The 27,794-nt window shown below is 39.6% G+C and overlaps 1 protein-coding gene across 2 annotated transcripts in view; it reads left to right on the plus strand.

Annotated features, from left to right (window-relative positions):
• Window positions 1-2,457: 2,457 nt before the first annotated feature.
• The window catches only part of NPHP3 (nephrocystin 3), a 105,423-nt gene continuing 80,086 nt past the window's right edge, over window positions 2,458-27,794 (plus strand). Inside the window, exons 1-6 of one of the 2 annotated variants that reach the window (XM_034404065.3) lie at window positions 2,458-4,131; window positions 4,724-4,849; window positions 5,714-5,864; window positions 22,696-22,848; window positions 24,697-24,830; window positions 27,198-27,358. In XM_034404065.3, coding sequence (XP_034259956.1) covers window positions 3,778-4,131; window positions 4,724-4,849; window positions 5,714-5,864; window positions 22,696-22,848; window positions 24,697-24,830; window positions 27,198-27,358 — 1,079 coding nt within the window. In that variant the 5' untranslated portion in view covers window positions 2,458-3,777. The remainder of the gene's footprint in view (window positions 4,132-4,723; window positions 4,850-5,713; window positions 5,865-22,695; window positions 22,849-24,696; window positions 24,831-27,197; window positions 27,359-27,794) is intronic. The other variant, XM_034404066.3, reaches the window with a different exon arrangement.

The raw sequence follows: 27,794 nt of genomic DNA on the forward strand, positions 1-27,794 counted from the left end.
GAGGGTCTCCTCAGGGTGCCATCAGCCAAGTTATGTCGGCTGGCAACACCAAGGGGGAGGGTCTTCTCTGTGGGAGCCCCTGCCCTGTGGAATGAATTGCCCCCGGAAATGCGTAAGATCTCCAACCTCCGTGTATTTCGCTGTGCCCTCAAGATCCTGCTGTTCCGCCAGGCTGGGCTATCAATGTAATGAACACCGCCCTGAGTCCTCCGGGAGAAGGGCGGTATAGAAATAAAATTATAATAATAATAAATTATAATAATAATAATAAATCAGTTATAGAACTATCTTTTTTTGTATATTAATCAATATGAACATGAATATTCCAATTATTTCCACGCAATCCAATTTCTTACAAATCAATTAATTATATTTACCAATAATAAGAGTCCTCATTTTCACATCTTAAACTCTCCCAATAACCCACAGTTTTGCCCATATAATCCTCCAAATCACAACTTAATCATTTCTACTTTCATCACAATATATAATTAAAAATATTTAAATTGTTACAATTTCCCTAATTAAATTTAAAAATGTTCTAGCTATTATCCAAGCTACAACTTAATCCTTTTTACTTTCACCACCATATACTATTAAAGGTATTTCAACTGTTACAGTTTATACTTATTCATATTTCTAAAAAAAAATAAAAAAATAAAAACTTATCATTGTCTAGATTTCAAAAATACAAAGACAAATATTCCAATTATTATTCATTTCATTCTTACAATCATGATTTCCCATTTATTTCTTACTACTATTCATATTTCAATTCTAAATATGTATAACATTTTTCTCTTTCATTTCTTTTTCTCCCTTCCCATTTTTATTTTTGCCTTTTTCTTTCTTTTTTTCTTTTGTGTTTAAAATCTTGAACTCTCTCTTTTTGCCCTAAATTTCCCATTGTTTGCACCTACCTTTTTTGGTGAGGAAAAAGAAGAAAAAGTAATCTGCCTCTGCCTAATTTTGCCTCCTTGTAGCAAACAGCAAACAGCCTGCTTTACTTTCAGTTTCATTTTCAGCATAGCTTGATTAGCACAAGGAAAAAAAATCTGCTCCAGCAATTTACCTCTTTGCAGTAAGCAGCAGAGCCCTGCACAGAACAGCTGAGAGCAAATCAGCTGAGAGTCCAGAGGCCGATCTAATCAACAGGCTAATTAGCCTATGCTGAAGCTGAAAGGAGTTGTTTTTTCTTGCTGTTTGCTTGCAAGGTGGTAACTGCTGCAAGGCACAGGCCAAAGGGTGGGGGCCACCCTCCTTGCCACTTAATGCTCCCCTGCCGCCCCCTTTTGCCTCTAGTGCCCCCCTGCCGCCTCCCCTTGCCTCTTACCGTGCCCCTAAGGCATCCCACCGCCCCCCAGGGGGCAGTACCGCCCACTTTGGGAACCACTGCCTTAAGGACCAGATCCATCAGGTTGTCAAGTCTCAGAAATTGAGGCTTTAAGGATCCAAAGCAAACCTTAAAGCTAAATAGTGAAGATGATCAGCACATCTAATGTTTGTATTTGTCTGTAGGGGTTCAACTTCTGAAGGTATACACTATCAACCTTTTCTCCTCTTTTGCATGTTGAAAAATTGGATTTGCCTATTTAGTAAACTATTAGGAGTCAATTGCATTTTGAGGAGAATGCAATCATAATATATGTATAACACATATTTACAAGCAATATGTTACATAGAATAGTTATAATTGCATGGAGCAGAATACCTATAGTTGTATGGAGTAGCTATCAGGAAGATGGATTGAAAGGGATGACATTTGCCAGCAGCTAAGTTTCATATTTGTTAGGATTAGTTAAAGCTCTTTATAAGATAAACGACCCTTATCTTTAAAGCTGGGGTTCCAGCAGCTGTTCAAAACTATGAACAGCTGGGTGCCTTGCTACATTACACTAAAGCATTTAATAACTAATTGTTGCCGATTTAAATTTGCTAGCTGAATTGTGAAAGAATAGTCAAAAGTTTCTTCATTTCTAACATGACTCATTTTCATTCCAACTGAAGACAATACACAATCTAGATATTGGGATTATATATTGGATCGAATGTAGCTGATTTTTGGAACACCAAAACATCTCAGACATATTTGAGAATAGGAACCTATTTTAGCCTATAAATCCCAAATGGATTTTTGCTCCTGGGACTTATATTTTGCATTAGCTATCCAAAACATTTGCTGCAACGATAAATAGCTTTTGTCCCCCACCCCACCCGCTGCTTATTATTTTCTCACGTCCTCTTCCATTGAAACTAGAGGAATTTTGCATACTTTTTCCATAAAACATAGTACTTTTAAATCTGTTCAGATGGTCTTCCTGAAATAAATAAATGCTGTAACTTAAATTGATATAACGGGCTTTCTCCACCCAATGCAAAATTCATTGTGTGATTCGGCTTTTCCTTTGTTTTAGAAACCTTTCCTCTCCCCCTGCAGTCTGAAGTGGAGACGATTCTTCTCTGACAGCGTCGTCGAGAAAAGCACCTTCGTCAACCAGCGCCCTCGAAAAACTCGGGCTATTGTACAACTTTTAATATCTGATGCTAGAATGGCCGTGCTTCGGCTGCAGACTGATAGGCGTTGTGTTCCAACACATCCCGAGGGGGCGCCAGGTCGGACAATCCGGCGGCCCAGGGCCCGCCCAGGCTTTTCCTGCAAGTGCTCAGAGGACGCCATCTCTTCGGCGAGCCTGAACTGCGAGACGTCTCGAAAGGACAACGAAAGTTGGCACTTCGCTTTTCTTCCCACGAGCGTCCGCCCGGGAGAAAGCTGCCACATCACTGCCTACTTCCTGTTTTGGTTGCGCCCCCCCAACCCCGCCGAAGATTTTCCCGGGCAGCAGCGCCTGGGCTGCAGCTCAGCCGAAGAAGGCCGAGATGGGAGCGACAGAGCAAGCAAGTTGCTTGGCTGGTTGGCTGTTTTCCCATTGCTCGTCAACATTCCCTTAGTTTCTGGAAAGTTAAGGGATTCTTCTGGAAAGCTCCGGAGTAAAAGTCTCTACATTGACCCTCCATTTGCTTGGAAAACGATTCCTTCCTTTTCGATTCTTCCATTTTTCTGAACCAAATGAAGAAGGGATAGCATGGGAAATAATAGGGCAGACTGGTATGAACTATTGGTGACTGAGGTGCTTATTATTGGGAAAACGACAGGAAGAATATTTGCAGCAGCCCTTTAACGACCATATTGTAAATATTTGTGCCTGTTTGTTGGGTAGTTTGCTTTGATTAATAAGGCAGAAATCCCAGCTCAGGCAGATAAGGGTTCAGTCAGTTTTATTTCCAAGGAAATATGTGGAAAGTTGGCAGACTAAGCCGCTGTCTCCTGTGGACAACCAGCAGTATTATTCCCAATAACAGAACAACAGGAACATTTCCTTCACTATGACTGTACAGAGAATTGTTACCAATGTTAATGAATATTGAATCTGTAGTAGTAACAGCCTTGTCAATGAAATATGTATTATGTGCAGCAGTCTGTGCCCTTATCTACAAGGCTTAAAAAGAATTATCTATTTTTAAATTTGACTTGGGAAAATATTACTACTTTGCACACATAAATTTAAGTATTTTCCGATCTAAAAACCAACAGTTTGGAGCAAAAGCATCCATTTATGGATAATTAGACAGGAAGAAAGAAAGTGATTTGGGGCAATATCCTGGGCCCAAGTGTTGAGCAGCAGCTTGGCATTAAAGAAAGTATACATCTAGTAGGATCTTGAGATAGTTAGAATCTGCCATTTTAAAAAGCGTGTGCATAAGGGAAGTTCTTCAGCTATGGGATCTGCTTCATCTTTGGTTAATCCAATGGGCACTGTTGGAGAGGTGATTGAAGATCCATATGAGGGAGGGGGTGGTGAGGCCTGCGAAATTCCTGTTGAAGTAAAGCCCAAGGCCCGTCTTCTGCGTAGTTCTTTTCGACGGGTAGGTGCATCCCGCCCTGGAGGCCTCATTGGCGCAAGCTTCAAGTCTACTGCTTCTGTACAAGAGCTGGAATGCATGGCAGAGTATGAACGCCTGAAAAAAGAATATGAGATATTTCGCATTAGCAAGAACAATGAGGTGGCTGCCATGATGAAGAAAGAAGCCAAGCTGGACAAAGAAAATAAGCGCTTGAGGGCAGAGCTTCAGGTATCTGCATGGGGCATTGGCACCAGTGGTGGGTTTCAAAAAATTTTACTACCGGTTCTGTGTGTGTGGCTTGGTGGGCATGGCAGGGGAAGGATACTGTAAAATCTCCATTCCCTCCCCCATCCAGGGGAAGGTTACTGCAAAATCCCCATTTCCTCCTGATCAGCTGGGATTTGGGAGGTAGAGAATAGATGGGGGTGGAGCCAGTCAGAATTTTTACTACCGGTTCTCCGAACTACTCAAAATTTCTGCTACTGGTTCTCCAGAACTGGTCAGAACCTGCTGAAACCCACCTCTGATTGGCACCAGGATTGACAAAAAAAAGCTTTCTATTAAAAAAAATCTGACCACCTTTATATTGCTGTATTGTAATTCTTACCAGATTCATCCAGAATAGCTAATAGGGATGCTAAAAGTTGTAGATGAGCTGTATCTGGAATGTCATTTAAACCCTGGATTAAAAGATCAGATGTATTCAAATTACATTTAGGAAGAGCTTTCTGACACCTAACAAATCACTGGTAATAGTCAGAGCGAATAAATGAAAATTTTCAGACCAAGGGTTAACAATGTCACTTTTTCCTCCCCCCAGGCACTTCAGAAAACATATCAGAAAATCCTCAGAGAAAAGGAAAGCGCTGTAGAGGCCAAATATCAAGCTATGGAAAGATCAGCTACATTTGAACTTGATCGTGACAAAGTCAGGAGGCAGTTCAAAGTAAATAATTTATTGGCTTTGCAGGATAAATGAGCATGTTTTAGAGAGCCCTAAGCTTTGCTTAAATATTTTAAATATTAAATTAAATATTAAATATTTAAATATTAAATATTTTAAATATTTAATATTTTTTAGAAGTAAAACTGTTAATGATAGAATTCCTCTTCTTACACAGGAACCATGATGGCGAACCTATGGCATGCACGCCAGAGGTGGCATACACAGCCCTCTCTGTGGGCACGCACGCCATTGCCAGCTGCTCTTCTGGTTTCCAGTGTGCACATACGTGCTGGCCAGCTGCTCTTCGCAGGCGCTGGAGTACCGGAAAACGGCCAAAAACCAGGCTGTTTTTTGGGCTGTTTTCAGGCAGTTTTTTGCACCATGTTCAGGCCTTTTTTGGGGGCAGAAGCAACCCTGAAAACGGTCTGAAAAATGCCTCTAAAAACGGCCTAAAAACAGCCAAGAAACAGGCATGGCCAGCTGGTCTTCGGGTTTCCAACGCTCCAGCGTGCGTACATGCACGCACATTCCAGTTTGGCCACTCAGTGCCGAAAAGGTTTGCCATCACTGGCCTAGGAAAGAACACATAGTATGTACGGAACTGTCTTAGAAATCAGGACTGATAGCTTGTAACCTTGAATGAAAGAATCATTTTATATTAAAATTTATTGCAAGTTCCACTTGTTTCTAGATATTTCCCTTTTATCTACACAAGTTGATAGGTAGGTAATTGGGATTCTGTTGCTTAAGACTTAGGGGGGGAAGACTAAACTCTTAATTGAAAAGATATATTAATTTTATGCATATAATGAAATATGAATAATGTTTGAAAATACACTTACTCAGAACTTTCTTCATTTATAGATTTTCAGAGAAACCAAAGAAAATGAAATTCAGGATCTACTGAGGGCCAAGCGAGAGCTTGAAGCAAAACTTCAGAGGTTGCAAGCTCAGGGTATCCAAATAGTTGATCCTGAAGAATCAGATTCGGATGACAGCTGTACAGAAATTACTGGTATGAATGATGTTGCATTTACCAGTTGCCTAGATATGTTTTATAAATCTGTGCAGTGTACAGTGAAACTGACAAAAGTTAAAAAAATTGTTAAAAAATCAAAATGTCTAAGCAATAATGAGCCTTGATAGTACAGGGGTTTAGTGCACCCTGTAATTAACACAGCTGCCTGCAATTTCTGCTGGTTCGAATCTCTCCAAGGCTCAAGGTTGACTCAGCCTTCCATCCTTTCTAAGGTAGGTGAAATGAGGACCCGGTTTGTGGGGGCAATAAGCTGACTTTGTATAAAACATACAAAAGAATGAAGGCTATTGCTTAACGCATTGTAAGCCGCCCTGAGTCTCCGGAGAAGGGCGGCATATAAATCAAATTAAAAAAATAATAATAATAATAGCTAAATTGATTATTGCTTAAGCCTCCCAACAATATTGATTGATTGGCCCATGGGCTATATCAAAGTACAGAGTTCCAGAAACAAATTATTACTAAAATTTGATAGAAGCAATTTAAAATAGAATTGGATAAAATACAATTTAAAACCTCTCAACAATTGATTCTTCTTAATCCTTTAAATAAGGATTCTTCAATTTCTCCTATTTTCAAATAGTGACTTCTTCCCTCCTTTCCCTTTAAAATACCATGTCAATTGAATTTTCTTAATGCAAAGGCAGTACCTTGATCTGGGCATATCATTTTTTTAAGATTGAAAACTGAACAAAGAAACTTGACAGTAATATAAAAGTAGGTTATCACTAAAGTCCAGGAAGATTTCGTAGAGTTACCAGTTCTAGACCATAACTTCAGAATTTCCTAAAGCACTTGGTCATCCATGTAAATTTTAATCAGCTCTGATCCAGTTTAGGGTTTTCAATCTTATTCTGATTTCTTCTACTAGTAAGAATATTTGAGGCAGGTATTTTATATCTTTAGGATATGTTTTTGTAAAGATTCCTAGCAGGAAAGTTTCTGGTTTCTTCTCTACTTGTAACTTTGTTATTTGTTCCAACCATTTCTTGATATTAGACCAAAATTTCTTTGCTGCCGGGCAAGTCCACCATAGATGGTAAAAGGTACCCTGTGATTTTTTACATTTCCAACATAATGAACTGTTTTTTGGATGAATTTTTGCCAGTCTTGTGGGCGACATATGCCACCTATTAAACATCTTCAGCTGGTTTTCCTTATATGCCACCGCTAATGTTAATTTTGTATTCATTTGCCATAGTTCTTCCCACTTCTCCAAGTCTATTGTATATTTAAAATTTTGCATTCATTTGATCATCGTACTCTTCACTATTTCCTCCTCTATCTTGTATCGCAGTAGAAATTTATAAATTTTACTAATTAATTTCTCTTCTGAGTCTAATATAATTTTATCTAGTTCTTGTTTCTCTCTATGAATTTCATATATTTTTATGTGTTCCTTGTGTTTAGATTGGATCTGTGTAAAAGTCCAGCAGTCGACTTCTCTATTTAGGTCTGTTTCCAATTGTTGTTTGGTTTTCAGTTTCCCTTGATGATCAATTAAGTCTTTGTATCTAATTATATTTTTAGGTTCTGTTCAGTTTGGGTGCCTTACCGCTTCTGATGGTCATAGCCAAATCGGAATTTTTGTATACTGTTGTTTTTTAATTTTTAGCCAGATTAGTAGTAATGTATTCCTAATTGTGTGTTTTCTAAAATAAATATGTGTTTTATATCTTTCATCCCATAAAAAGGAGTGCCAGCCCGCTTGTAGTTCGTGGCCTTCAATTGTTAATATCCTGCTGTTTTTTAATTCCATCCAATCCTTTACCCATGATAACACCGCCGCTTGATAATAGAGTTCCCAATCCGGGAGTGCTGTTCCTCCTCTATCTTTTGTATCTTGAAGTAGCTTAAGTTTAACTCGTGGTCGCTTCCCCTGCCATATGAATTTAAAGATTATCTTATTCAATGTTTCAAAAAAAAATTTCTCTAGTTTTATTGGAACGACCTGAAATAAATATAATCGTTTTGGTAGGATATTCATTTTAATAGCGGAGATTCTTCCCATTAGTGAGATCTGTAGGTTTCTCCAATTATCCAAATCTTTCTTTATCTGTACTATTAATTTGTCGTAATTGTTTTCTTTTATTGACGAGCTTCTTGGTGACAGCCAGATCCTTAAGTATTTTATTTTCTTCGTTATTTGAATTTACTATTACTATTACTATTACTGTACTATTCTCCAATTCCTTTTCTTGATTCTTCGTAAGATTTTTTGCTATTAATTTCAATTAATTTCTATTCATTTTTAGTCCAGCCACCTCTCCAAATTCCTCTGTTTTCTTAAACAATTTTGGTGCTACTTCTAATGGTTCCTCTGCTATAAATACAAGATCATCGGCAAAAGCCTGAACCTTGTATTCTTCTCGTCTTATTTTTAACCCTTTAATTTCTTGATCTTCCCTAATTTTTTTTAACAAGATCTCCAATGTTAAGATGTACAATAGTGGAGACAGTGGGCAGCCTTGTCTAACCCCTTTTGTTATATCGAATTGGTCTGTCATGTCGTCATTCAAAATTACTCTTGCTGTTTGTTTTGTGTAAATCCTCCTATGATTTTTTCAAATTTTATTCCGAATTGCATACTCTTTAATTGCCCCTTTAAAAATTTCCAATTTAGGTTGTCAAATGCATTTTGGGCATCAAGGAAACCAGTGAAGCTTGTTTCTCTGGATGTGCTTCTTATATTCAAGTGCATTTATTATTATTCTCATATTGTTCTTTTTTTTTTTTTATTGCAAAAGTTTTACAATTACATTTTCACCCCTTTTTCCCCCCCGCCTCCCCCCCCAGACTTCCCAACCTCCCTAACCCTCCCTAACCCTCCCCTCCCCCCAGACTTCCCTATAATATACTCATACTCATAAAAAACCCTTAATATAACACTTATATATAAACTTGAACCCCTCCCTCCCCTGTATAATTTTTTTCTTTACCTCATCACATTAAAATATTTCCAATACATTATTTTCAAATAAAAGCTATTTGATACTTTCTAGTTTGATATTTGTTCTGAACATATTCTATCCACTTTTTCCATTCCCATTCATAAGTCTCTTGTGAACAATCTTTTAAATATGCTGAAATCTTCGCCATCTCTGCAAAACTGGCCATCTTCAAAGTCCATTCCTCGATAGTGGGCAAAGCTTCATTCTTCCAGTATTTACCTATCAACAATCTTGCTGCTGTTATCATATACAATATCAATTTTGTTTCACCCAATGTAAAACCCTTAACTATACCCAATAAAAACAGTTGTGGAGAAAATTGAATTTTTTTCTTCAAAACTTTCTGCATGACCCACCAAATTTTTATCCAAAAAGCCTTAACTTTCCTACAGGTCCACCAAACATGATAATACGTAGCATCCAAACATTCACATCTCCAGCATTTTGGCTGAACATTAGGGTACATACATGACAACTTTTTGGGATCTAAATGCCATCTATAAAACATTTTATAGAAATTTTCCCTCAGGTTCTGCGACTGTGTAAATTTAACATTCTGAACCCAAATTTTTTCCCATGTTTCCAACATCACTGGTTCTTCAAAATTTTGTGCCCACTTAATCATACAATCTTTAACTAATTCAGTTTCTGAGTCCCTTTCTAGCAAAACATTATAAAGCCTTTTGATATGCATTGGACCTTTCTCTCTTATATGTCTAACCAATTCTTCCTCATGCAACATAATACCAGTTTTTTGGTCCTCTTTCCATCTCAATTGTAATTGATTATATTGTAACCAAGTTAAATTAATCCCTTCGTCCAACAGTGTCTGCAATGTCTTCAGCTGCCATCTGCCCGCATCTGTAAAAAGAACCTCTTTGTATAACCCCCCCCCCCGAGTGACATTATATTTGTATTCCACAAAGTATGACCAAGATCCAGCCATAGCGGTATTTTATAATCCCATTTGAATCGATGCTTCTTCCAAACTCTCATCAAAGAGTCTCTAAGTATATGACTTTTAAATACTTTATCAACTTTGTCATCATAAAATAAGTAAGCGTGCCATCCAAATTCAAGATCAAAACTTTCTGCATTCAATATTCCAGCCTTTTTACTTCCAAACCAATCACTTGTTAAGGTTAAAGCTGCTGCATCATAATATAGCTGTAGGTTTGGAAGTTTAAGACCTCCTCTTTCTGGAACATCTTGCATAATTTTCAATTTCACTCTCGGCTGCTTCTCGTTCCAGACGAACTTATTCACTCCAGATTGCCAAACTTTCAATTGTTTATCACTTTTAAGCACCGGAATCATTTGAAACAAAAAAAGAAATCTTGGCAAAATATTCATCTTAACTGCTGCTATTCTTCCAAGTAGAGACAGCTGCAGTTTTTTCCAAGTCTCCATATCTTTCTGCACCTCTTGCCACAACACCTCATAGTTATTTTGAAACAATTTCATGTTTGATTCTGCAACCTGAACTCCTAGATATTTTACCTTAGGTACAGTCTCAAAACCTGCCCTCCTTTCAAGCTCATGTTTGCGATCTTGTGTCATGTTTTTAGCTATCATTTTAGTCTTTTTTGGATTCAATCTAAAACCTGAAACTTTACCATAGTCTTGTATAATGTCCTTCATCAAGATTATTGATTCCATTGGTTGTGATAGGGTAACAACCAGATCATCTGCAAATGCCTTTATTCTGTAATCCTCTTGCCTAATCTTTATACCTTTCAAGATATTAGAGTCCCGTATTGTATTTAGCAAGACTTCTAGTGTTAAAATAAATAAAAGTGGGGACAACGGGCATCCCTGTCTTGTTCCTTTTTCAATTTTAAACTCTGTTGTCAGACTTCCATTAATAATGATCTGTGCCTTTTGCTCTTGATAAATTGCCGAAATCGCCTGTATAAATTGATCCCCAAAGTCCATCTTTTTCAAAGTCTTTAATAGAAAATTCCAATCCACTCTATCAAAGGCCTTCTCTGCATCCAAGAAGACCAGCACTGCAGGGATCTGTTTATTCTTCTCAAGATATTCCAATAAATCTATTACTTGCCTTACATTGTCCTTCATATATCTGCCCTCGATAAATCCCGCTTGATCATTGATTCTCATATTGTTCTTAATTTGGCGGTGTTGAGGGTAAAACTGCCCTCTGCAAAGTAGTGCAACGGACCAGACAGTGAATAGATACGATGCTCAGCAAAACACATAGATAGTCACAGACTGAACGTTTAAAGAAAAATAAACAGTCTTTACTTGTAGTAAAAAACAAACTTGGCTTCTCAAAACAACTTCTTCAAACAATTCACAGTTTAACACAAAACATAGTTTGCTTACAATTTCAGTTCTCTTCAAACATAGACACAGTTCCTTCAAGCAGTTCAATAGCAAGAGTAGGAGTAGAAGCAGGAGTGAGAGTAGGAATGAACAAACTTCCTGCCTTCCTTTATATGTCTGCTTAGCACAGCCAATTAGTCATCTTTGTAGCAGTTAAAGTTACAGAACATAGTTTTCTATATATTATCTACCCAACTGTAGGATAAGCATCCAACATTCTCCCCTTTGGGTAGACTAATATATTTACAATCTTAAACCATACTGTTTACATGTATTTATATGTTTTCTACTTCCCTGTGCTTTTGTGAAATGATCGGCTACATTGTTTTCTGATGCACAATGTACAAGTTCTATCATCTTGTTCATTATACATTCTCTTACATTGAGATATCGAAGATCTGTATGTTTTGTTCTAGTCTTTACAGCTATATTTGTCGCCATTTTTATTGCTGCCTGATTATCTTCATATACTATTATAGGATCTTGTATATCTATTCCTAAATCTAGCATCAGCTGCTTAATACTGATCAAATCCGTACATAACAAAGATAAACAAGAAAACTCTGCTTCCATTGTAGACATACTTAAATGCTGCTGTCTTATTGAACGCCACCATATCAAAGATCTTCCTAGAAATACAGCGATTCCTGAGGTTGATTTTCTTGTATTCACATCTGTTGCGAAACTAGCATCTGCATAAGCGGTTACATACAATTCTTCTGATGGTTGTAGATACAATGCATGATGCATGGTATATTTCAGATATCTAAGAATATGTTTTGCTTCTTACCAGTGTCTTTCTGTAGGTTCCGTGTTGAATCTAGCTAATTGGTTCACACTATAAGAAATATCGGGTCTAGACCAATTGCTTATGTATGATAAACTGCCAATCAACGATTGGTATATTTCTTTATCAAACAATGGACTTTGCACATCAGTGTTGCAATAATCTTGAACCATAGGTGTCTTTGATGGTTTACACAATTCCATTCTGAACTGTTTTAATAGACTATTAATTTTATCAGTTTGGGATAATTTAAATCCTCCCCTAGTTTTTTCGATCCTTACACCTAGGTATTGTTGTATCTCCCCTAGATTTTTAATCCTGACATGAGCTTTTAATTCATCAACAATCCTGTTGGCCTCTTGCTCATTCTTTGTAATCAGAGCTATATCATCCGTAAAAAGAAGTAATAATGATACTATACCATCCCTTTCCATTTTAAATAAACATGGATCTGCTAATCCTGCTTTAAATCCAATATTCTTCAATGTTTTTACAATGCACTGGTTCCATTCATAACCTGACTGTTTTAACCCATACAGACTTTTCTTTAATAACCAACAGTCAGCCTTCCCATTTTCCTCAAATCCTGAGGGTTTCTTTAAATAAATTTCATGCTGTAATGATGCATGCAGATATGCGGTCTCTACATCTATAAATGGGTAACTGTATATTTATTTCTAGCTGCCCATACCAACGCTGCTCTTAATGTAATGGCTTTTAAGCTTGGAGTGAATACTTCATCGTAATCATTAGGAGACTGATTAAATCCTTGAGCTACTAGCCTAGCTTTATATATTGGTATCCCATCTATCCCAGTCTTTAATTTATATATCCACTTACTACTGAGTATGTTTTCCCTTTTGGAATTGTTACAGACTCATATACTTTCAAATTCTGCAAAGATTGTAGTTCTTTAGTCATTTCACCTCTCCACACTTTCTGGTCTTCAGGTGGAAATGTGGTCAACTCATATAATAATAATAATAATAATAATAATAATAATAATAATAATAATAATAATAATAATAATAATAATAATAATAATAATTTTATTTCTATACCGCCCTTCTCCCGAAGGACTCAGGGCGGTGTACAGCCTATTTAAAAACACAAGACAAAACAGCAATTAAAATTTAAAATAATTGAATAGATTTGGCTCAACTTTAAAACCCCAGAAATTTAAATACCCCACTTTAAAACTATTATGTTGATAGCCCGGCCTGGCGGAACAACAGGGTCTTCAGTGCGCAGCGAAACACCTGGAGGTCGGAGATCTTACGTATTTCCGGGGGCAGTTCGTTCCACAGGGCTGGGGCTCCCACAGAGAAGGCCCTCCCCCTGGGTGTCACCAGCCGACATAACTTGGCCGATGGCACCCGGAGGAGACCCTCTCTGTGGGAGCGAACTGGTCGGTGGGAGGCTATTGGTGGCAGAAGACGGTCTCGAAGGTACCCGGGTCCTATGCCATGGAACGCTTTAAAGGTGGTAACCAGCACCTTGAATCGCACCCGGAAGACCACTGGGAGCCAGTGCAGCTCGCGCAGGAGGGGTGTCACGTGGGCACAACGAGTTGCGCCCATAACCACCTGCGCGGCCGCATTCTGGACCAGTTGGAGCCTCCGAGTGCTCTTCAAGGGGAGCCCCATGTAGAGAGCATTACAATAGTCCAACCGGGAAGTAACAAGGGCATGAGTGATCGTGCGCAGGGCGTCCCGGTCCAGAAAGGGCTGCAACTGGCGAATCAGGCGAACCTGATAAAAGGCCCCCCTGGCCACAGCCGTCATATGTTCTTCTAAAGACAGCCATGTGTCCAGGAGGACACCCAGATTGCGAGCCCTCTCCGTGGGGGGCAAAGATTCACCCCCAATAGTCAGCGATGGCACCTGCTGACTATATCAGGGCGCCGGAAACCACAGCCACTCAGTCTTGGAGGGGTTGAGTCTGAGCCTGTTCCTCCCCATCCAGACCTGCACGGCCTCCAGGCAGCGAGACATCACATCAAGGGCATCGTTGGGGTGGTCTGGGGTGGAGATGTACAGCTGAGTATTTATTTATTTATTTATTTATTCAATTTATATACCGCCCTTCTCCTAGTGGACTCAGGGCGGTGCACAGCCAGAACTAAAATACATAACAATACAAAATTTAAAATTAATTAAAAGAATTATATACTTTGGCCCGAATTAAAACAATGCGAATTAAAACCCCTTAACAGATTAAAAATAAACAATTAAAAACAATTAAAAACTAAAAAAAGGGGGCGGGGTTCACGCCAGCCCTGCTTGCTGAAAAAGAAGAGTTTTCAGGGCAGAGATCCGGAGATCCGATATCCTTCTTATCTCCGGGGGCAAATCGTTCCAGAGGGCGGGAGCTGCCACAGAGAAGGCCCTCCCCCTGGGGGTCGCCAGCCGACATTGCCTGGCCGACGGCACCCTGAGGAGTCCCTCTCTGTGGGAGCGTACTGGTCAGTGGGAAGCTATCGGCGGCAGAAGGCGGTCCCGCAAATACCCAGGTCCTATGCCATGGAGCGCTTTAAAGGTGGTAACCAACACCTTGAAGCGCACCTGGAAGACCACTGGAAGCCAATGCAGCTCACGCAGGAGAGGTGTCACATGGGAGTGACCCCTCGCTCTCATAATCCCCCGTGCGGCCGCATTCTGCACCAGTTGGAGCCTCCGGGTATTCCTCAAGGGGAGCCCCATGTAGAGAGCATTGCAGTAGTCCAGGCGGGAAGTGACGAGTGCCTGAGTGACTGTGCGTAAGGAATCCCGATCCAGAAAGGGATCTGGTGAATCAGGCGGACCTGATAAAAAGCCCCCCTGGCCACGGCCGTCATATGCTCTTCTAAAGACAGCCGTGCATCCAGGAGGACGCCCAAGTTGCGAGCCCTATCCGTGGGGGCCAATAACTCGCCCCCAATAGCCAGCGATGGCACCAGCTGGCTATATCGGGACGCCGAAGCCACAGCCACTCGGTCTTGGAAGGGTTGAGTCGGAGCCTGTTACTCCCCATCCAGATCTGCACGGTCTCCAGGCACTGGGACATCACTTCAAGGGCATCGTTGGGATGGCCTGGGGTGGAGATGTACAGCTGCGTATCATCAGCGTACTGATGGAACTCCACCCCAAAGCCACGGATGATCTCACCCAGTGGCTTCACATAAATGTTGAACAGAAGGGGCGAGAGGATTGACCCCTGAGGCACCCCACAAACAAGGCGCCTCGGGGTCGACCTCTGCCCCCCTGCCAACACCGACTGCGACCGGTCGGAGAGATAGGAGGAGAACCACCGCAAAACAGTGCCCCCACTCCCAACCCCTCCAACCGGCGCAGCAGGATACCATGGTCGATGGTATCAAAAGCCGCTGAGAGATCTAACAGGATCAGGACAGAGGAACAACCCCTATCCCGAGCCCTCCAGAGATCATCCACCAATGCGACCAATGCCGTTTCCGTGCTGTGCCCAGGCCTGAAGCCGGACTGGAGCGGATCCAGATAGACAGCTTCATCCAGGTACCCAGGAAGCTGTTGCGCCACCACACTCTCAACAACCTTCGCCAAGAAGGGAAGGTTGGAGACTGGACGATAGTTAGCCAAAACAGCTGGATCTAGAGCAGGCTTCTTGAGGAGGGGCCTCACCACCGCCTCTTTCAAGGCAGATGGCAAGACACCCTTGCTCAAGGAAGCGTTGATAATACTCTGGAGCCAGCCTCGCGTAACCTCCCGGGAGGCCAGCACCAACCAGGAGGGACACGGGTCCAATAAACATGTCGCATTCAGCCGCCCCAGTATCCTGTCCATGTCCTCGGGAGCAACAGGGTCGAACTCCTCCCCAATGGCAGTCTCAAGACCGACACCCATCATCCCGTCTGTACCTACCCAATCAGAGACCAAGCCTTCCCGAATCTGAGTGATTTTATCGTGCAGATACTGGACAAAATCCTCGGCACGACCCTGCAAGTATCATCAGCGTACAGATGACACTTCACCCCAAAACCACGGATGATCTCACCCAGCGGCTTCACATAAATGTTGAACAGGAGGGGCGAGAGGACCGACCCTTGCAGCACTTCCCATGCGAGACGCCTCGAGGTCGACCTCTGTCTCCCTGCCAACACAAACTCCGAGCGGTCGGAGAGGAAGGAGGAGAACCACCGCAGAACGGTGCCCCCTATTCCTAACCCCCTCAACCGCTGCAGCATTATACCATGGTCGATGGTATCAAAAGCCGCTGAGAGATCTAATAGGACTAGGACAGAGGAGCAAACCCTGTCCTGAGCCCTCCAGAGATCATCCACCAACGCGACCAATGCCGTTTCTGTGCTGTACCCCTGCCTGAAGCCCGACTGGTACGGGTCTAGATTGACAGCTTCATCCAGGTGCCGGGGAAGTTGTCGTGCCACCACGCTCTCAACAACCTTCGCCACAAAACGAAGGTTGGAGACTGGACGATAGTTGGCTAATTCAGCCGGGTCCAGGGAAGGCTTCTTGAGGAGGGGCCTCACTACCGCCTCTTTCAAGGTGGCAGGAAAGACACCCTCACTCAGAGAAGCATTTATAATCCCCTGGAGCCAGCCTCGTGTAACCTTCCGGGAGGCCAGTACCAACCAGGAAGGACACGGGTCCAATAAACACGTAGCGGCACTAATCTTACCCAGAACCCTGTCCACATCCTCGGGAGTCACAGGATCAAACTCCTCCCAGATAACATTCTCAAGACCTGCCCTCGTCTCCTCCCGTGGACTCATCCAATCGGAGTCCAAGCCATCCCGAATCCGAACGACTTTATTGTGCAGGAATTGCACAAAATCCTCAGCACGACCCTGCAAGGGATCTTCCCGCAGTCCCCCCCCCGAAGAAGGGAGTGGGTCACCCTGAACAGGGGGGCTGGGCGGTTCTCTGCAGATGCGATAAGAGTGGAAAAATGGTTAGATTTTGCCGCTTTTATCGCCACTAGGTAGGTCTTGATATAAGATCTCACCTGTGTCCGGTCGGAATCGGATTGACTAGTCCTCCAAATGCTCTCTAGGCATCTTTTCCGACTCTTCATCTCTCTCAGCTCCTCAGAGAACCAAGGAGCCAATTGAGATCGGCATCGGGTCAGAGGCCGCAAAGGCACGATGCGGTCCAAAGCTCCAGCGGCTGCCCTTTCCCAGGCGGCCACCAGCTCTTCAGTCGAGTCGTGTGTTAGAGTCTCAGGAAACGGCCCAAGCTCTGTCAGGAACCTTTCGGGATCCATCAGGCGCCTGGGACGGAACCATCTGGTCGGTTCCGTCTCCCTGCGGCGGGGGCAGGCGGTAGGAAAGTCTAATTGAAGGAGTGAATGATCTGTCCATGACAAGGGTTTGATATCTAGGTCCCCTCTACCAAGATCATTCAACCACTGACCAGAGACAAAAATCAAGTCCAGAGTATGTCCCCCTATGTGAGTGGGGCCTTGAACTAACTGGGTCAGGTCCATGGCCGTCATGGAAGCCATGAACTCCTGAGCCACCTCTGACGCCTCACCCGCGGATGGAAGGTTGAAATCCCCCATGACAATAAGTCTGGGGGTATCAACCGCCACCCCGGCAATGACATCGAGTAGCTCAGGCAGGGTCGCTGCCATGTGGCAGGGAGCCAGGTACGTAGTCAGCAAACCCATCTGCACCCCACGGCCCCACTTCACACAAAGGGACTCACATCCGGCTATCTGAGGAACAGTGGTCTCCCTCGGACAAAGACCTTCCCTAATAATCACCGCCACTCCCCCACCCCTCCCCTGGGCCCTTGGCTAATGAAATGCACGGAAACCTGGCGGGCACATCTCGATGAGGGGGACCCCCCCTCTTGGCCCAACCAGGTCTCCGTAATACCTGCCAGGTCCGCACCCCCCTCCAAAATAAGATCACAAATGAGTGGGGCTTTATTTACTTGATAGACTGTAGTTGCCTGATACCTATCAGGTGGTCTTGTTATTCTACTCGACCTTCTTGGGAGTTCAGGACTTACAGATTGCCTCTCCACCTTAATCTCTTCTTGTACTACGTCTTTCTCTACCTCTTCACTCTGGATCTCTGGCATTTCATTGGTAGCTTCAGTCTGCGTTTCAATGATAACCTCATTTTCAGTACCTAATTTATTCCACCCTACATGCTCCATAAACCTGGCATTTGCATGTTAACTATTGTTGCTGTTCCTTTTACCCAAAATCTGTAGGACCTGTGGTTTGAATTATAACCAACAAATATTAATTGTTGTGCCCTACTCTGGCCCTTACGCCTTAACTGCGCTGGAATATGGACCCATGCAGGTGATCCAAATGTGTGTATGTAGCTCAAATCCGGCTTCCATGCCATACGGTATATGGAATTTTGTTAGAGGTTGAATTTATGGTGCTGTTTAAGAGTGTATTTGCACACATAATGGCTTCTTCCCATAAATTAGCCGGTAAACCTGCATCAACTAACATTGATCTCATCATTGCTTGTAGAGTTTGTCCTCTCCTTTCAACATATGAGTTATGCTGTGGTCAATATGGAGCTGAACATTTGTGTTTTATACCAGCATTAGCTAACATTGATTTAAACCTTGTGTTGACAAACTCAGTACCATTGTCAGTTACAATGGTAACTATTTTTGGGGGGTTTTTTTCTCCACAAACCTAATCCATTGAACAAAATACCGAAAAGTATCTATCTTAGACTTCAATAGGTAGCAAAAACCATACCTGGAATAATGGTCAACTATACTGAGAACATAGCAAGCACCCCCTAAACTAGCCTTCATTGGCCCTATTAAATCAGCAAATACCACTTCCAGTGGTCTCTTTGGTTTAAACCCGTCAAACCTATTAGCAGCGATTGTTCTACTTTTCTGCTGATTACAAATATTGCAATTTAAATACTGGTTACATGGTTTCAGCTTCAACCCATCAACTAATTTTACAGTTTTCTGTAACATTTTAAAACTGATATGCCTCATATGCCTGTGAAGCAAGTGAACCCGTTCATCATGTGGTTTGACATTTGAGTATACAACATTTGTAACATGGTTACTAGATAATATATATAAACCATCTTTCAGTTTTCCAATAATCTTGGTTTCACCTTTTTCAATTAAACAATCATTGGTTCTAAACGTTACTGTATATCCTAGCTTAACCAATACTCTAACCAAAATCAAATTAAAGTTTAGATTTGGAACATATAACATATGCATTTTTTCTTTTACATATGGACATATTGCCATTCCCTCACCATATGCCTTTAGCTTCCACCCATTTGCTAAAGAAACCTTATTATTACTAGGCAACATTTTCACAAAATAGTTTTGTGTTCTGACAATGCATAATGACGCCCCGCTATCAATAACCCACGAATAGTGGTTAACTGGTTTCTTATCAGACATAGCTACATTATATTGTTTTTTATCATTAACCATGGTTGTTTGTTTCAGCCTTCTGCAAAACTTGGCTATATGACCCTTCTTGCCACAATTAAAACAATGTTTTACACCATATACATGGTTATTTGCCTTTACATTTACATTAATCAACTCAGGTTCTTCCCTTAGTTGTTTTCTTTCTTCTCTCCTTCTGGCCTCTTCTAGTAGTCACGAGGTTACATTGGCCAAAGTTAGTTCCTGTTGTGTGAGTACTTCAAATGATGTTACTACGTCGTCGTAGCTTTCATCTAGCGATGATAACACTATATAAACCTGTTGTTGCTCGGAAAAAACCACCTCCTTCTGTTGTAGCTCTAGAAAAATGCTTTTTATGCAATTCAGGTGTGTTAACATGTCACCACCCTTAAGGAGTCGTGTGCGAAACAACTTTCGTGTAATGTTAATTTGCGCCCCTACAGTGTCACGAACATAAAGACGTTTCAAATTTCCCCAGCATTTTGCAGCAGACTGTTCACCCTCGATATGAACAAGCTGGGTATCGTCTAGAGACAAACCAATAATACACAATGCACTCTCATTCTTCCTCTGGAACTCGGCTATCTTCCTGGCATCCTCAGCATCGTCAGCATTCCAGGAGGTCACATCTGGTGGATTCTGCACTACATCCCATAGCTCTTCTTTGCGCAACAGGAGACTGCACTTGGTGGACCAGGATTTGTAGTTGGTGCAATCCAGCCAGGTAACCAGCGATAAATTGGGAGCTTGACCTTGTGCCATCCTCACCAGGATATTAAATATGTATCAGAACGTCTGGAGCAATAATGTGTGTCGCAACTCTCTTATTGCTGTAACTGGTACACACACTCTGGCACTGGGCCCATAACCAGTGTTGAGAGTAAAACTGCCCTCTGCAAAGTAGTGCAACGGACGAGACAGCAAATAGATACGATGCTCAGCAAAACACACAGATAGTCACAGACTCTGAACATTTAAAGAAAAATAAACAGCCTTTACTTGTAGTTGGCTTCTCAAAACAACTTCTTCAAACAATTCACGGTTTAACACAAAACATAGTTTGCTTACAATTTCAGTTCTCTTCAAACATAGACACAGTTCCTTCAAGCAGTTCAATAGCAGGAGCAGGAGCAGGAGCAGGAGTGAGAGCAGGAGTGAACGAACTTCCTGCCTTCCTTTATATGTCTGCTTAGCACAGCCAATTAGTCATCTTTGTAGCAGTTAAAGTTACAGAACATAGTTTTCTATATATTATCTACCCAACCATAGGTTAAGCATCCAACAGGCGGCCCGGCAGAAATCCATTTTAGTCCAGATGAATATAATTATTCAATACTTTTTAAATTCTTTCCGCTATAATTATTGCAAATACATTATAATCTGTGTTCTATAGGGATATTGGTCTATAATTTTGAATTAATTGATCATCTGTGTCCTCTTTGGGTATGATTGTGATTATTGCCTCCGTCCAGGTTAACGGGATTTTTGTCTTCTCCAGAGCCTCGTTATATACCTCTAACATAGTTTCTCCTATTATTTCCTGTACAGTTTTATATAATTCCACTGGTAGCCCATCTGGCCCCGGTGTTCTGTTATTTTTTTGCTTTTTCAGTGCAGATTCCAATTCCATCTTAGTTACTGACCTGTTTAGCATTTCTCTTTGTTCGTCTGTAATTACTGGCATATCCGATCTTTTTATATATTGTTTTATCTTTTCTTCCTCTATTTCTTCTCGTTTATATAGATTAGCATAAAATGTTTGGATAATTTCTTTTTTCGCCTTCCTAGTATAGTGAATTTCCCCTTTTTCATCTCTAAGTTGGTGTATCATTCTTTTATCTTTATCTTTTTTCAATCTGTACGCCAGCCATCTGCCTGTTTTGTTCGCAAACTCAAAGTAATTCTGTTTGGCCATTTTTATTTTCTGTGCTAGTTCTTTTTGATTTATCAGATTTAAGTTATGTTTAATTGTTTTCCATTCCTCTTTTATTTTTTTGTTATAGGGATGTTGCAGTTTATGTTCTGTGTTTTTTAATTCTTCATATAGTTTATCTAACTGTTGTTTCCTCTCTTTGTTTTTCTTCCCTATATATGCGATAGTCAAGCCCCTTATATATGCTTTTGCCATATCCCAAGTGTTCTGTAAAGAAGTATCCTCTTTTTTGTTTATTTTAAAAAATAGTTCTAATTCCTTTTCTAATGATACATATCCTAATGGCAGCGCGGATAACGTATGCAAAAAATTGGAAACAGGAAAAAATCCCAACGGAAGAAGAGTTAATAGATAAAATCGCACAGTGCGCTGAAATGGATAGACTAACAAAAGAGATCAAGGAAAAAGAAGAGACAGAGTACTACAGAATATGGGATAAATGGTACCAATGGTACAACACCTCTACTAAAGATACATAGATATAAAAAGGATAGAATAAAGATGTAAATATGTATATAAATAATTTCCTATGGGCAAATAAACAGGAATAGGGGAATCCAAAAACAACGGTGTAATCCAAATATAAAGATTACTAAAGGGGGAATCCTAAGGGGGAGGGGAAAGAAGGGGGGGTGGGTGAAAAGGGAAAAGAAAAAACTACTAGGCTAAGAATAAGGGGAATAATCACAACCGTATTAGTTGAAGAACCACTATGAAATATTGCTTTTAAAGGAAAATTTACTTATATATTGTATGTTTTGTAAATGTTTTTATATGTGTTTTATATGTGTTTTAATAAAGTTTATAAAAAAAAGAATATTTGAGGCAGGAGAAGAAGGCTTCTATCCCTTTTCATACTATTCTGAAAACTTCAACTACCACCACCATAATAATATATTTACTATAGATGAACTTTTTTGTATCTTGCATCAGTTAGCCAATGGGAACTGTTTGGTGATTAAGAAACAGGATTTGTTGTGAGCCATGGGAGACGGTTCGGAGCCTGGGCATGGCTTAGTTTAACTGGTCTGTATATAAGAGTTAGTTTGTCCTTGGATTATTGTTTCTGTACTTTCTGGTTCTGACTTGTGCTTCTTGTCCTTGTACTTGCTACCACATTGCAAGAGCTGCATGGGTATTATATACTGTACATGCATCATATTTTATATTATTGTATATAAAGTTTTTCCTATAAATGAATTCTGCTGAATTATTTAGTTGTGTGCTTGTTGGATTGCTGCAAAATCTGATAACATGTTCTTTAATTACAGCTCCATTAGTTTTCTTTCAGAAAACTCCCTTTGCTTTCCTGTTCTTTGCTTCTGAAGAATAATTGTATTTCTGATTAAATTTAATTTACTGAATTGGCATTTATTTCCTTCATTTTAAGGTGCTGGAGGTCAGACAGAATATTGGATGGGAGGAGCCTTGGGTAGCGAGCCTTCCATGGGCAGCATGATGCAGCTTCAGCAGTCTTTTAGAGGACCTGAGTTTGCACATAGTTCCATAGATATGGAAGGACCATTTGCAAATGTCAATAGAGGTAAGCATTTGCTGCTCCTTGAAACAAGAATGAGAGTAACAAGAATAAGTCCTATTAAAAGCCCAAGCCTAACTCAGGGGTGGGTTCTAAATTTTTTTACTACTGGTTCTGTGGCTTATTTTGTGAGCGTGGCTTGATGGTCATGTGACAATTATTTAGGATTTAGCAGAGGTACTGGTCTACCAGGCTTTTAACTGCTTGCAGAGCTGTACCGATCTACCCATTTATTTTTGCAGGCACTGATCTACTCATGTATTTTTGCAGGCACTGATCTACTCATGTATTTTTGGAGGCACTGGTCTACCCATTTATTTTTGCAGGCACTGATCTACTCATGTATTTTTGCAGCACTGATCTACTCATGTATTTTTGCAGGAACCGGTCTACTCATTTGTTTTCTTTTAACACTGATCAGCTGTAGGGCGGCCCTTTGAAGCCCCGCAGCAAGAGTTTAAACAGTTTTTTCCCCTCTAGCCATCAGCTGGGACTCAGGAGGCAACAATAGATTGGGGGTGGGGCCAAATAAAACATAAGAATAACGCGGGGGCGGGGGGGCAGAACCGGTTTGGTGACATCATATTGTCACCCCTACCGGCTCGGCGGAACTGGGCGGAACCGGGAGGAACCCACCACTGCCCTAACTATTGTAAAATTCTAGAGTTAAAAGTTGTGGAGTGTGGAGCTGGACTTCAAAATATGTAGTGCTTCATCTGCAAAGGTATTTAGATTTTCATCACTGTTTACTATTGGTGAAGAATTGATATTTGTATGAACCTGCTTTCTGTATTAGATCAAATCTTTCTTTATAAATGACTAGCAATGCCAGATAAAATATAATCTGTTGACAAGTTGTTTTTCTGTCTCTTTTATTAAATGTTAAACGGGTGCTCCATTATTAGTATTCTTTTTCTTTTAAAGCCGGTATGTCTGTGAAGTTCATTTCTTTTTCAGCATAATATCATTTTGTCCATAATTGGCACAGATGTTTTCATCCTTCCCTTGTCTTCTAAGGTGATTTTCATTTTTAAGACACATACATGAAATATTAAACCTGCATTGAATAAAATTTGATAATTAGAAAGGAATCTCAATCTAGCATAAGCCATAGCAAGTTTTTTGATCAATAATTCTGATCTGTACATTTAGTTCTAATAATTATTAAATTTAGCTGTGCTTACACAAATGGAAATAATTTTCTTAAAAGTAATGCCAATATTTGATAATGTGTATATAACAAGTAGAAAACATTTTTAGAGGCAATCTTTTAGAAGATACAGCTTTTGGCACTTTTTTAGCAGCAGCATTTAGTGTGGAGAATGTGAGAAATGAGATAGGAGATCCAGCTAATCCAATAGAAGAGTGCAGTGAATGCTATCTAATCAGCATCTCGTTTTCTGAGTTACTTCTGGCTATGAAGTAATAAAAATCTCCTTTGTTCTCACAAAAAGAAAATTGCTAGCATCTTCCCATGTTTTCAGTACATTTATTTGTAATGTTTGCAAAAAATCATCTGAGATTGCTATAATACAAACTATGTGACAGAAGATGAACTGAAAACATGTCAACAAGAGCCCTGAAATTCTCTAAAGCTTCTTGTTGCCCTTGCCTCTATGAGCTGTGAAGGTGAATTGACAGCATCTCAGCAATTTTGCAAACGCTTTCCCCAGTTGCTGTGACAGTATGTTGTTATGGCAGCAGAATTGGAAGAACAGGAAGCAAATTCCAAGCAGTGTAATGCAAATAGAAAAGGATGAACTGTGGAAACTGGACATGGAATCTCCGTGAGTGGTTGGTAATGGGGAGAAGGGAAAGTTTGGCTTGATGTTCTTTATCTTTTGTTCTTTACAGATGATTGGGATGCAGCTGTTGCCAGTTTATTGCAAGTCACTCCTTTATTTTCCCACTCTTTGTGGAGTAACACAGTAAGAGTGTATCTCATTAACACTGAAGAGACTCAGTTGGAAGTAGACATTTTCATAAAGGTGAGAAAAACCGCACTGCACAATATGCTGATTGCACTGATTGTTATGTCTGTCTCACATTCTGGTGACAGAAACCTACATATGCAGTTTTCTTCATATGGATTAGAAACTGGCCTAATTTTATAGAATTCAGTGGAAGAGATAAAGTTCAGTATGAGAGCACTGGGTTTGTTTGAATAAGATTTAAGATTAATTCTTGGCATTTTGTAATATAAAAAGAATTTGATTAGAATAACGTTACGGATAAGACTTCTGTCTGAAGTCTTAGACAGCCATTGTTGAATAAATCTAGATACATCACTTTCCTTAGATAAAATGTTAAATGGATGTTTTTAGATTCATGACACAATGGTATCTAACGTGATACAGTGAATCATTTCAATGGAAAAATACAGACTTTATGTATTCTCCCTACATATATTGAAATAGTAGCTGGTTCTATAATGCTAAAAGATTAATTTGGATTTGCTGAATATGAGAATTTCCACTCAATTAATCAAAGATTTTGATTATATTTTGTCTCCACCCCACCCTAATCTATTAATGGCAGCCTTAACTGCTGTTGATTTTTTAAAAAATATTTTTAATTTTTCTTCAAATTACTTGTTAATATAGCAATGGCAATACCACTTAGACTTATATACCACTTCACAGTGCTTTACAGCCCTCTCTGGACAGAGTCAGCATATTTTCCCCAACAATCTGGGTCCTCATTTTACCAATGGTCAGAAGGATGGAAGGCTGAGTTAGCTTTGAGTTGGTGAGACCCGCACTGCCAAACTGCTGGCAGCCAGTGATCAGCAGAAGTACTGCATTCTAACGGTGGCTCATATATAAGATTTGTGGATGTATTTTATAGAGAAATATTTCCAAATTTCATTAACATTGATTGTGTAAGTCATAGGCCACATCTGTAGCAGGAAAAATGTTCTCTGTCAGGTCCCAAGTGGATCTATACTCCAAAATGTTTTTCTTTATTATCAAACCACTTATCAGAAAGTCTTTTCAAATTACAAGGACTGGTCATAATCCCTTCCTTCAGCAACTTTGAACAGTCATTCCCTTTGTAACTTTGAACAGTCATTCAATGGTCATAACTCAAGGCCTACCTATATTATAAAAACAATATCATTGCATGATCTTTGTGTAATTTCAACAAATTTCAACAACAAGGAGCATTGGTAATTTCATCAATCTTCATCTCCATAGGAATACTTTAGAGAGATGTAGTTTCGTGTAAATAAATCATGAATCCATCAGCTCTCATCATGCCTTTGGCACAAACCCAGCTGAATGACCTTGGACCAGTCACTTTCTCTCAGCCCGAGAAAGGAGCAGTGGTAAACAATTACTGAAAAAATCTTTGTAAGAAAACTGCAGGGACTTGTCTAGGCAGTCTTGGAGAATTGGACAAAATAAAGGAATACTTGGGAGATGTTTGGCAATCTTTAAGTCAATTTAAGTGTTCTTGTTATGATGGGTAATGGATTTGCGTGGTGTTACCCAAAGAAAAACCATTTTTATCCAATTTTGGGCAATTTGCCTTAGTTTGGGAAGCATTGATCTACAATATTTATGATTTAAATTTAAAATTCAAGTCTCATATTCATATGACTTGATATTTTTGGAAAGCTTTTCAATAATAGGAAGTTCTAGCTCTTCTGGATTGAACCGCTGCTTTAAATATAAACATATGAGTATAAAAATCAAAATTGGCGATCCTTCTCTGGGTCCTATCTTAACTGATTACATTGGGTGAATATAAGTATCAAGATCTTTTGATTAAGATACTGGATTTTTCTTCTAAAAAGATCTAGGGTTTATTATGGTGTGTCTTTATGTAATGAAAATGTGGCTGTTTGTTCTTAGTATTTGGTCTGAAATTGTTTTTATTGTGTTTTGGTAGTAATGCTTATTTCTCTAGTTATAATTGGTATGTTTTATTTTGTAATTTGAATTTTGCTTTTGAATTTAGGGAGGTTTTATTTTTCTTAAAGGCATTATTTGTGGATGCTTTTGATATGTACAAATCATTATCAACTGCTGCTACTAAATTACAAGATTTTGGTATAAGCAGACTGAAAAAATTAGGGACTTTTCCTAGATCCAGAGGAATTATTAGGTTTAATCATGCAATGATATTACTATTTTGGGGACTAATTTGTGATCAAAAGTAAGTTTAATTTTTAGCTATAGTTTATATTAACCCCAGTTCATTATCTAAATATATGTAGTTTACTTAGCTTCAGTTTATAATGATGTGCAAATCCAGTTTTCTGAATTGTAAACTATGCAAATTTGCTTTATAGTTTATGGCTTAGCTTTATATGGGAAGCAGTTTGTGTTTTATTTTTTCTTAAATTTCAGAAATACTCTCCAAAACTTCAGAAATATTGTGAGACGATGGAGTATTTTTTTCAAGTTGTCTATTTTCCAGTAGAAAATGAGAGTTGTCTACATGCTGTAAGGAAATGGGAAATTGAGAAAAGTTCTCTAACAATTTTATTTTTACATTTAAATCTGCCAAGGTGAGTTAATACCCCTAATAAAAACATTAAACAAAAAGAGTAATTTTGAATGGGTTTTTTGGAAGAAAAGTAGAAGAATATTTTAAAGAAAGGTATCCAGGTAAAAGAGAACATTATTGAATTATATTTCAATATACATATCAATATATATATTGAATTACATTTCAATATACATATTAAAACATAGTTTTAAATATACTTAATAAATTATTTACATTTTCTGATAAAAGTCAGTGCAGTTTTTCTGAGTATCAAGATCTATAGTAATGAAAACATGCAACCTGTTACTCTATAAATTGTAATAATTTCAATATGTTAAAAACAGCCATATGCTTTGCATATTCTAATCAGTGCATTTAGTTGATTTTATATGTAGAAAATACACCAAATGTAGTTTATAATAAGTGATTTTAAAATAAATTTATCTTAAAAAATT

This window comes from Pantherophis guttatus, chromosome 4 (genome assembly GCF_059756535.1).
Source record: "Pantherophis guttatus breed Tessera chromosome 4, ASM5975653v1, whole genome shotgun sequence".
NCBI lineage: Eukaryota > Metazoa > Chordata > Lepidosauria > Squamata > Colubridae > Pantherophis > Pantherophis guttatus.